This window comes from Littorina saxatilis, linkage group LG3, assembly GCF_037325665.1.
Source record: "Littorina saxatilis isolate snail1 linkage group LG3, US_GU_Lsax_2.0, whole genome shotgun sequence".
Lineage (NCBI taxonomy): Eukaryota > Metazoa > Mollusca > Gastropoda > Littorinimorpha > Littorinidae > Littorina > Littorina saxatilis.
In genome coordinates, this window is record NC_090247.1 from 53,355,520 (window position 1) to 53,368,019 (window position 12,500).

The 12,500-nt window shown below is 42.0% G+C and overlaps 1 protein-coding gene across 1 annotated transcript in view; it reads right to left on the bottom strand.

The window, feature by feature from the left end:
* Positions 1 to 12,500, bottom strand: part of LOC138962645 (myogenic-determination protein-like) — a 42,409-nt gene that overhangs the window by 15,699 nt on the left and 14,210 nt on the right. The window contains exon 3 of the mRNA XM_070334545.1: positions 5,029 to 5,107. Within this exon, the coding sequence (XP_070190646.1) occupies positions 5,029 to 5,107 (79 nt within the window). The remainder of the gene's footprint in view (positions 1 to 5,028; positions 5,108 to 12,500) is intronic.

The window sequence follows — 12,500 nt, forward strand, 5'->3', positions numbered from 1 at the left end:
TTGTTTGTTTGTTTAACGCCCAGCCGACCACGAAGGGCCATATCAGGGCGGTGCTGCTTTGACATATAACGTGCGCCACACACAAGACAGAAGTCGCAGCACAGGCTTCATGTCTCACCCAGTCACATTATTCTGACACCGGACCAACCAGTAACACTAGAATGGTATTGTTTAAATCAAGATTTAACCAAAAACGAATATTCTTTCCGCGAAATATCGTGCATGGATACAACTTTAGCTTACACTCTTGCACTAAACTTATCACTCCCATCCTTATCCGATTCACTTTTCCTTTTCACCATGCACAATCTCCGAAAAAACCCATGCATCCTCCCTTCCTCTCCACCCCACCTTCTCCCATCTCAACCATGCATCATATTACTCTTTCTACCCCTTTTTTTCTCATTTGGTGAGCAAATATATTTTTCTTTTTTTCTATTACCTGAGTTACCCTACAGCTAAAGTCATATTAATCGCAAACAGGCGAAGCGGTTACTTGAAACTGTTGCCATCGTGTGTGCAACGGAAAGTCAAACGTATGCTTGGCAAAAAGGGTCAAAAATCCCATAAAATAAGGCCATACAAAATAAGGCTTTATTTTCAAAATAATGCCTTAAATCCGTTTGGTCATAAAAAAAGAGGGCGTAAAGAGATACGGGCTAATTTTGTTTAAGGCCTTAATAAAAGAAAGCCTTCTTTTTGTTGAGGCTTTTGAAAAACAACGCCTTACAAAAATTGGGCCTCAAAGAATAAGGCCTTTTGTTTCTGCCGATCAGTACGGCTCACCGTAATAACAACTCACACGTAAGGACACATATATACACAACAACAACAACAACAACTACACACATGCACGCATACACACACGCACACACTCACGAACACACGCATGCACTCATGAGTGCGCGAGCAAAAAGTAAAAATAAATAGAACACGAGACGGAAGGAAGACAACCATATCACTCTTGTGATTCAAATTCCAAAAAAAAAAAAAAAAAAAAGAAGAAATTAGCAGACTTTTGAAACGTAATAATGATGTCATCAAACAGTGCTGTAAAGAAAAAAGAATTAGAAAATCAAACAATAAAAAACAAAATCAAAATCCCACCGTAGGAAAATGACACAAGCGAATGGCCTAAAATATGTATGCATTAATTTTCATGAAAAAGTGCATGGAAGTTTAAAAAAAAATGCTTATCACGCACACACACACACACACACACACACACACACACACACACACACACACACACGCACGCACGCACACACACACACACACACACACACACACACACACACACACACACATACATTGGGAGACAAAGGTCCCCTCCTCCCTCGTTCACCTGTTTAGTCGTGTCAGACAGAGACAAAGAGACAGAGACCAACAGACAGACAGAAAGACATGCAGAGACAGAGAGACAGACACAGACACAGACAGAAAGAGAGAAAAAATAAGACAGTACACGCTATATATCTAAAAAAAAAAAAAAAAAAAAAAAAAAAAAAAAAAGGCGAGGCGGCAGACACAAGAAACTATACCCCCAAAACCAAAGGAATCTCTTCTCTTCTAAAGAGGAACGCAGAATAAAATGAAACGTCAAAGGCGTCACGAGAAACAAATTGCAATTAGCGTGTCAAAGCATTACTCACGAAATTGGAAATAAGCCCAAATTGACAGTAAGCCGAAAAAAGACTTCCCTCCTCTTAACTCATGAATCAAATGTCTTGGTGGGTGGCTTTTCTGGGCTCCGAAACGGAGAAATTCCCGTACGGCTCGAGATGTACGTTTGTGGCTTCCATATCGTGTTTAGGAGGCACAATATTTGCAGTTTATTTCACTTCTGCGCTCCGCAGCCATTTTTGTGTCAGCCGCAGAAGCTAACCACGCCCGATAAAGTCGCGAGATTGCGACGAGTTTATAAACATGGCACAAACCCCTTATCGCTAATTACGCAATCAATGCTAAATGTCGTCTGCGTCACGTCTCGCAGTTTCTCGCCCTGACGAGATCAAATCGAGATGGTTGTAGCCTGCGATATCAACGGTTGAAGGGTTAAATACTATGCTTACATCGCTTTATCTGGGGGCAAAAATGTAGTCTTCCTATAAAATTGTGGCAGAAACTGCATTCCAGCTCTTCATTTTAAAAAAGTAAAAAATGCTGAAAGAACTTCACACAGGTAATTCAGTGGTTTCTGAAGAATTTTTGATTCGGGGTTATGCATAATATACAAGGTACATGCATTTGTTAAAACAGAGGCGTGATTCTCAAGTGGCCCAACAATTAATATTAATTATTAAATGCAAGCAGTTAATAGTTTAAACAAATAAAATGGTGGTCTAGATGCATATTGTAATGGCTTAACGTTGTGTGGTCAAAAACGCTCCTTTTAAACATTTAAAGAAGAAATGAAGGAATGAAGGAATGATTCTGTGAAGGAAGGAAGGAAGGATTCTGTGAAGGAAGGAAGAATGGAAGGAAGGAAGGAAGGAAGGATTCTGTGAAGAAAGGAAGGAAGGAAGGAAGGATTCTGTAAAGGAAAGAAGGAAGGAAGGATTCTGTGAAGGAAGGAAGGATTCTGTGAAGGAAGGAAGGAAGGAAGGATTCTGTGAAGGAAGGAAGGAAGGATTATGTGAAGGAAAGAAGGAAGGATTCTGTGAAGGAAGGAAGGATTCTGTGAAGGAAGAAGGAGGGATTATGTGAAGGAAAAGGAAGGAAGGAAGGAAGGATTAACAAACACACGAACGAACGAAGGAACAAACGGGGAAGAAAAGCAAAAAAGGTTTAAAAATAAACAGACGAAGAATACAGAAAACTTTAAAAAAAACACACACACACACACACATGAGAAACAACAAAAAAATATTTAGAAGGGAAAAGAATAAAGAAGTAACAAAAATAAAAATGGCTGTATAGTTCCGTACGCTATGCACTATTAAAGTCACACGGAGCAACGCTATCCATCATAAACAGGAAACAGGCAGAGAGAGAAAAAAACTAGTTTGAAGATTGCCGGGTCGGTCGATCCAGCGTAGAAAAAACCGAGATAATTTGAAGTCAACAAGTAAAAACAATTTACTAAGCAAATAAAAATGATGATATTTTGTCTGTAAAATAAATCATACCATTTCTATATGTCATCTCTCAGAGAGTCTGCTTAAATTGTTTTACGGAATACACGTCCGTTAATTAAAAAGCTTCTCCTTCGAAAGCGGCGTATGGTTGCCTAAATGGCGGGGTAAAAACGGTCATGTACGTAAAATATCCACCTGTGCAAAAACACGAGTGTACGTGGGAGTTTCAGCCCATGAACGCAGAAGAAGAAGAAGAAATTAAAAAGCTTCAAGTTTGCTAACCTTCATGTATCAGGGTGTGTTTTATATACCTTTTCCAATGCAGGAAAAAATTATGATTTAATCATTACCTTGGTGAGTATTGTCTAAACTAAGCTATGTATGTAAAGTGTATTGTTATACTGGGACGGCATAGGGGTGTGCAAACAAGATACCAAATACACGTTGATTCTGAGGTGCAAAATACATTGGTGAAAGTAAAAAATGAGAATGAAAACCCGAAATACTAAACGAGCTAACCGGAAGACCACAAACGACAAAATAAACATTTTTTGTGTGGTTAGAATACCTTTCGTTCCAGTTATATTTGTTTACTTTATACGCACGCCCTTTCTATATGCCTTGAATGTTATAATTTCCATAACTGAAATGCAAAATAAGAAAGAAATGCAATGACGACTCTGTCTCTATATAAACTTGGCCAAAACATTATTGCAACAAATTTCAAACCCAAATTAAAGCATTAATTCCCGTGACATTTCATTAAAACTTGATATGCCAGTTAAGGCCGTTCACTTAACCTTCAGGATCACCTTTTGGATTACATATTTCTTTTACAGGAATCACTGGACCGCCGCTCAATTAAGAGTACCATCAAAATCGACCAGACAAAAACGGAAGGGCCGAATGAAAAATCGACAAAAATCACAATAGGCAAACCTTTGCAACTTTGACATACGCAAAGAAAGTCAAACCCATTCTTTACTCTGAACAGATTGTTTTGTTTTGCCACCTTGCGTATTTCGCTTGCTATGCTATATCTACCGATGCGGGTGTCGATCCCTCTCTTCCCCTCTCTCCTCTCCATCTCCACTACCTCTTTTCCTCCCCCTCTCTCCCTTCCCCCTCTCTCCCTTCCCCCTCTCTCCCTTCCCCCTCTCTCCCTTCCCCTCTCGCTCAAAAACCTTGTTCACACACGCATGCACGTACGTACCTGCAGCCCACCCCAGATGCCCTTTAAGTACCTCTGATTGTGTCACTTTCTACCGGTCAGACAAATATCCGTTGAAAGGGGCAATTTTGTAGACTTTGTCTTTTTGTTTGTTTGTTTGTTTGTTTGCTTAACGCCCAGCCGACCACGAAGGGCCATATCAGGGCGGTGCTGCTTTGACATATAACGTGCGCCACACACAAGACAGAAGTCGCAGCACAGGCTTCATGTCTCACCCAGTCACATTATTCTGACACCGGACCAACCAGTCCTAGCACTAACCCCATAATGCCAGACGCCAGGCGGAGCAGCCACTAGATTGCCAATTTTTATAAAGTCTTAGGTATGACCCGGCCGGGGTTCGAACCCACGACCTCCCGATCACGGGGCGGACGCACTTTGCTTCACTGGCTTATGGTTCTCTCTTCTTCTTCTTCTAGTCTACAGTAACGACTCTTTCAACCATGCTGAGTTGTTCCCTGTAGCGGTGCCATAAGCCCTGGGTGGTAGCGACAGGGGTAGACGATAATGTATCAGAAAAGCTCCCCAGTCGAGCACTAACTGTCTGCTTGTCGCGTACTGAAGCCCGCTTGTGTCAGCGACAACTTTTTACTGCTCCGCGGGCGCTGGCTCCTCTTTTGCTAACTCTGTTTTCTTGTGCACCTTCTGAGACATGTAATGTGCATTTTGTATTGTCATTTTTATTATTTTAAGTTTTGAAAATCTAGGATCGATTCTTACCGTTGTTAGCGCCGTATCCTGCAGACATGTCGCCCAAAGGGTTCAGTTTATCTGAGTAGTACTGCGGACTGTGAACCGTCTGAAACACAAGAAAACAAACAGGCTTACGTCAGTCATACAAAAACTTGACCCAGATGAAAAAAACAAGCGGTTACGTACGAACACCAAATAGTAAAAAAAAAAAAAAAAACCCACCAATAACAATAAAAACAAAAGTCGACACAGAAGAAGAGAAAGAAGAATATGGTAACGTCGACGACGACGACGACGACGACGACGACGACGAGGGAGAATAGAAGAGTGATGACGAAGAACCAGTACAACAAAAATAGCAGCAAACAGTAACCATCATTACCATTGCCACGACAACAACCAAAATAATAACAACAATAACACGACAGAATAACACAGCCGAACTGAGACAAAGAAAACTAAAGAAAGGAACGAAGAATGACAGACAGACAGACAGTCAGACATGCCACACATCCAGACACAGTCAGCCAGCCAGCCAGTCGGACGGACGGACGGACGGACGAACAGGCAGACAGATAGACGGACAGACAGACATACAGCCACTCCCTTGAAGTATAGATCTAAGTATCTATTTTTTATTTTTTATTATTCTCTTTATTTATATAGCGCCTTATCCGAAGTTCAAAGCGCTTTATGCCGTGTGAGATGGAATTTTTTACACAATATATCACGCATTCACATCGACCAGCAAACCTCAAGCCTGTTAGGCGAATGTTCACCTTTCGCGGCCTTTATTCCAAGTAACACGGGTATTTGATGGACATTTTTATCCATGCCTATACAATTTTGCCAGGAAAGACCCTTTTGTCAATCGTGGGATCTTTAACGTGCACACCCCAATATAGTGTACACGAAGGGACCTCGGTTTTTCGTCTCATCCGAAAGACTAGCACTTGAACCCACCATCTAGGTTAGGAAAGGGGGGAGAAAATAGCGGCCCGACCCAGGGTCGAACACGCAACCTCTCGATTCCGAGCGCAAGTGCGTTACCACTCGGCCATCAATGAATGAAAAGCAATGGCATATAACTGGATGCATTTTGACATAAACATGCAACTTGACGTAAAGAAACATCATATATACCTTGAAAAAAAGACAGAACAACAAAACAACAACCGCGTGACGTCACAAATACATAACAACACAAAGCTGACTGTTTGCAGGCAGTCATTGAAACTATACAACCTTCCGTGCCAACACACACAAAGTTGCACAAATCAGAACCAGTCCTACTCAGTTTGAAAAACAAAAACAAAACAAAAACCACCTCAAAACATTTCACACTTTTTCCCGCAGAGGCTCAAGAATTGGGCCGTGCCGGGGACCATGCAGGCTGTGGGGGAGTGTTTATTGTTTGAACACAGATAACCTTGGGGAGGTCGCGTTACGGCAACTTAACCCTCATCAGACGACTACAAACCTCTCGCGTGTCCGAGTGCATTTCTGTGTTTTCATTTTTCCCCTTGGAACAGTTTTTAAAAAAAGGTTTTTCTCAAAGAGAAAATAAAGAAGAAGGAGAAGAAGAAGAAGCTTAGCCTGTTCAAACTGCTAAAAAGAGTACACGCTTAATGTCCATCTTTTCAAGATTCCTACAGCTTTTACTCTGAATAAAAAGAAAAAGAAACAAGTCGCGTAAGGCGAAATTACTACATTTAGTCAAGCTGTGGAACTCACAGAATGAAACTGAACGTAGTCCGCCGCTAGTGCAAAAGGCAGTGAAAGTGACGAGCCTGTTTGGCGCGGTAGCGGTTGCGCTGTGCTTCATAGCACGCTTTACTGTACCTCTCTTCGTTTTCACTTTCTGAGCGTGTTTTTAATCCAAACATATCATATCTATATTTTTTTGGAATCAGGAACCAACAAGGAATAAGACAAAATAGTTTTTAAAACGATTTCGGAAATTTAAATTTAATCATAATCTTTATATTTTTAATTTTCAGAGCTTGGTTTTAATCCGAATATAACATATTTATATTTTTTTGGAATCAGAACATGATAAAGAATAAAATAAAAGTAATTTTGGATCGTTTTATAAAAAAATAATTTTAATTACAATTTTCAGATTTTTAATGACCAAAGTCATTAATTATTTTTTAAGCCTCCATGCTGAAATGCAATACCGAAGTCCGGCCTTTGTCGAAGATTGCTTGGCCAAAATTTCAATCAATTTGATTAAAAATTGGCGGTGTGACAGTGCCGCCTCAACTTTTACAAAAAGCCGGATATGACGTAATAAAAGACATTTATCGAAAAAATGAAAACAATTCTGGGGATATCATACCCAGGAACTCTTATGTAAAATTTCATAAAGATCAGTCCAGTAGTTTACTCTGAATCGCTCTACACACACACACGCACAGACAGACAGACACACACACACACACATACACCACGACCCTCGTCTCGATTCCCCCCTCTACGTTAAAACATTTAGTCAAAACTTGACTAAATGTAAAAAGGAAGATTACGGAAAGTTTAATTAAAACCAGAACGAAACATTCTACAGAACATCGCTCTAATGATCTTTAAAGCGAGCTAATAAGATATAACAATGCACATCACACAAATCAGAATGAAGCGTAATCACATATCACTTCGCCTTGGATTTTTAATGAAAACATATTTTATTTTGATCAAGATAATAATGATCAAAAGACAATTGGGTGAGGATGGAGAAGAATGAAAAGAAAAAGGTATATCTGCAATTTTTCAATCGTTTTATCCTATGAAAAAAGGAAAGAAAAACAAAGAAAAATTCTGAGGCTGTCTAAAAATAAAAAGTACAAACGACGCCCAGCAGAGACATGGGAGAGAGAAAATCCAAGAACGCGAGAGACAGAAAAAGGGCGATATAAGAAAAAGAACTAAAGAGGGAAAGGGGAAGAGAAGAAAAAGAAAGAGAAGAAAAAGGAAGAAAAGGAAAATGAAGAGAAGAAAAAGAATTAATGAGAGAGAAGATGCAGCCGTCGCGATATAACCTTCGTGGTTGAAAACGACGTTAAACACCAAATAAAGAAAGAAAGAAAGAAAGAAAGAAAGAAGATGCAGTGAAGAAAAAGGAAGAGAGAGAGATATATATGGGGCATAGGAGAAAGAAAACGAGAAGAAAAAGGAAGAGAGAGAGAGAGAGAGAGAGAGAGAGAGAGAGAGAGAGAGAGAGAGAGAGAGAGAGAGAGAGAGAGAGAGAGAGAGAGAGAGAGAGATATGGGGCATAGGAGAAAGAAAACGAGAAGAAAAAGGAAGAGAGAGAGAGAGAGATATATATGGGGCATAAGAAAAAGAAGACGAGAAGAAAAAGGAAGAGCAGGAAGAGGAAGAGAGAGATATATGGGGCATAAGAAAAAGAAGACGAGAAGAAAAAGGAAGAGCAGGAAGAGGAAGAATACGCACACGAAGACGGCAAAGAGGCACAGAAGAAACAAGGGAGGGAAAAATAAAAGACAGAATAAGCAAAGAGAGAAGAGTAAAAGAATAACAAAACTTGAGAAAATGTAAAAAGGAAGAGAAGGAGAAAAAAGAAGTCGAAAGAAATGCATGAAAGGAATAGAAGAACTATGTGCAAAAAAAAAAAAAAATGCACACTTGCCAAAAGAACTCAGGCGAACGCAGAGGAAGTGTTCTGACAAAAGAGGGCCAATGAGTGTCGCCGGTTTGACCCAGTCATGACATTAAATTAACATACCTCTTTAAAAACCCTCTTCTGTCGAACCGACGCTTGAATATAGTTCGTAAAAATCTTGCTGACTGATCGTGTGTTCCTGGCGCTTTTTCATTGCGGAAATGGTGTTCAGCCGGTGTAATTTTGTTCCGTTATCAGCACACACGCACGTATATATACAATCGCACGAACATGCACACATACACACACACACACACACACGCGCGCGCGCGCGCGCACACACGCGCGCGCACACACGCGCACTGGCGCGCACACACGCACACACACACACACACACACGCGCGCACACACGCGCGCGCGCGCACACACGCGCGCACACACACACACACACACACACACGATCTCTCACTCTCTTTTTCTCTCTCTTTTTGCTCTCTCTGTCTTCCATTCACCATCTCCGTCTCTTTCTGTCTCTCTTTCTTTCTCCTTCATTTACTTTCGCGTTGTTCCTGACAGAGAGACTTCATGCAAAGTAGTACAATAATTATTATTTCGAAAGCGCAAAAACACACCCAAAAAACGACAACAATCTTTGTTTAATATACCTACCAAATCGTTTCTTCCTCCCCCCCCCCCCCCACCCCTCCCTCTGCCCTTTTCTCATCCCCTCACTGTACTCTCTCTTTCTCTTTTCTTTCTACCCCTCAAATCTACTATCAATTAACCAGATTAATTAACTCATTTTTGCCACAAGCAACATTAGTTATTGCTAACATTTAACCAACTAAAGCTTAATCATTTCTAAAAACACACACCAATCTTTGGCAGAATTCCCCCGCCCTCACCCCCCCCCCCCCCTTCTCTCCACCCCAGTCCTCCTTCTATTTTTTCCAACCCCTCTCATGCTTACAATTAATTAACCATAATTATCAAATCATTATTACCACAAGTAACATGACTCATCGCTAACACAACCAATAAAAACTTCATCATTTCTCATAAAAGTCAGCCATTTTCTTTCAGAAAACACCTCGCCCCAGCCCGAACCCTACACCCCTCGCCCAAATCGACAACCCTCCCCTCCAAACAAAACCCCCCCCAAAAAACAAAAAAAAAACCCACCCACCCACATACCTGTTCCCCACCCCACCCCACCCCACCCCACCCCCGCCACTCCTCTGCGATAATCATTTTGCTCGCTTTCCTCCCAGCAAATTAATAAAGCAAGCCAAGAGCAATTTGAACATGGGCAGGACTGAACGTCGCTTATTTACCCTGACACGAGAAGAGAGGCGCGCGGTGAGAGCGTCCGAACCTCTTGACGGAACTCTGCGGGAATCTTCTTGCTCACATCTGGAAGTTCAATATCGCTAGTCTTTGGAGGTTCACATGAAGAGAGAGAGAGAGAGAGAGAGAGAGAGAGAGAGAGAGAGAGAGAGAGGGGGGGGGGGGTTGTGTGTGGGAGGGAGAGGGGTTGGGAGAGAAAGAGAGAGTAGTTGGGAAGGGGAGGGGGAGAGCGAGAGACGGAGAAAGCGAGGGAGAGTATACTATAGTTGGGGAGGAGGGAGGGGGGAAGAGAGACGGAGAGAGAGGGGGTGGTGCGTGGGAGAGAGAGTAGTTGGTAGAAGGAGGGAGGGGGAGAGACAGAGAGACAAAGAGAGAGGGAGGAAGACGTAGGGGGAAGGTGGAGGGCGGAGAGAGGAACTTAGAGAGAGAGAGGGAGGGGGGGGGCAGTCTATTTGCGATATAAGAAGACTTCTTCTTCTTTTTGGCGTTCGCAGAGGTTACACGATCAGTCCAGCACTGGTGATAAACTTTGGAGACTTCATATTAATGTATTATTTATGTATTTCATTCATTATTATTCATGTTTTCAGCTTTTTATCTATTGACCTTTTTTCATTTCAAAGCTGTCCTACAATTATTCATCTTTTGGGAAAAAGTGCTCCATAAACCTATAGTTGCATGTATTTAAAAAATACTCTTTGACCGCAGTTGTAGTGAATTGCACAGGGAAAAGTCCCATTTCTCTCCGATGACAGACGCAAAGATGGCATCATCCGCCCTCTATAATGGTCGTTGTAATCTTGCCCAGATTGCATAGTGCTGAGTATTCTAAGACCGGTTTTCTCGTTTTAAACACACATGGTGATCGCGGTTTCTGCGTTCCGCTTGAAACTTTCTGAAGCTTTGTTGTCCCCAAAAGTCACTAAATCTTGCACACACACAAATTCAGTACTTTAAGCAGAAACTCCTCCATTCCTAAATATAAAGGAGTTTAGTATCTTTTTGGATCTATCGACAATGTGGACCCGTCATCCATTGCCATCTACTGATGAGGAAAACCGGCACGGTTGGCTTAGTGGTAAGGCGTCCGCCCCGTGATCGGGAGGTCGTGGGTTCGAACCCCGGCCGGTTCATACCTAAGACTTTAAAATTGGCAATCTAGTGGCTGCTCCGCCTGGCGTCTGGCATTATGGGGTTAGTGCTAGGACTGGTTGGTCCGGTGTCAGAATAATGTGACTGGGCGATACATGAAGCCTGTGCTGCGACTTCTGTCTTGTGTGTGGCGCACGTTAAATGTCAAAGAAGCACCGCCCTGATATGGCCCTTCGTGGTCGGCTTGGCGTTAAGCAAACAAACAAACAAACAAACTGATGAGGAAAGCCAACAACAACAAGCTAACGATTTACGATTCTTCATTTCCCAGCAGTAATCACCGTAGTAATTTGTGTAGTTTGTAGTACCTTCATGACCTTGCGGTTCATGATTCATCATCAGTTTATACCAAGACATTCCCTCCGCATACGAGTGTGTAAGCAAGCGGTCGTAGTCCCTGATGCGCCAACAGTTCCTGCATGATTCTTCACGTACGTCGTATATATGCTTGTAGGAAGCGCTTTCTGCTCTCTTTGAGTTCTTTATGAGCAATAAGCAGTATTTAACTGGTTCTCGACCTCACATTTCACGATTCTTCATTTCACAGAAGTTTGTTTGTTCGTTCATGGGCTGAAACTCCCACGGCTTTTACGTGTATGACCGTTTTTACCCCGCCATTTAGGCAGCCATACGCCGCTTTCGGAGGAAGCATGCTGGGTATTTTCGTGTTTCTATTACCCACCGAACTCTGACATGGATTACAGGATCTTTTTCGTGCGCACTTGGTCTTGTGCTTGCGTGTACACACGGGGGGTGTTCGGACACCGAGGAGAGTCTGCACACAAAGTTGACTCTGAGAAATAAATCTCTCGCCGAACGTGGGGACGAACTCACGCTGACAGCGGCCAGCTGGATACAAATCCAGCGCGCTACCGACTGAGCTACATCCCCGCCCCTCATTTTACAGAAGTAATCACCGTCCAACCATGGTCTCGTATGCAATACTCTATCAGTCCATATACTCACAATTCATGATTCTTCATTTCACAGACGAATTCAGTTCATCGTACGCCGTTACGCATGCATGCACTACCCCGTGAGTTCATAATTATGTTCTAAATTTAGAATTCTTTATTTCTCATACGCTTTCACCGTACGCCTGTGTGAATGTATGCAATGCCCCGTGAGTTCATAATTATGTTCACAATTCAGAATTCTTCAATTCTCAGAAGCATTCACCTATGCGCATACATGCAAATCTCCATAAGTTCACAATTATGTTCACAATTCAGAACTCTTCATTTCTGAGAAGCATTCACCGTAAACCTATGCGCATGCATGCACATCTCCATAAGTTCACAATTCAGGATTCTTAATTTCTCATAAGCATTCCTGGTATACGTGTCTGTGGGTGCATGTTTGCGGAGTACGCTGCAGTGAG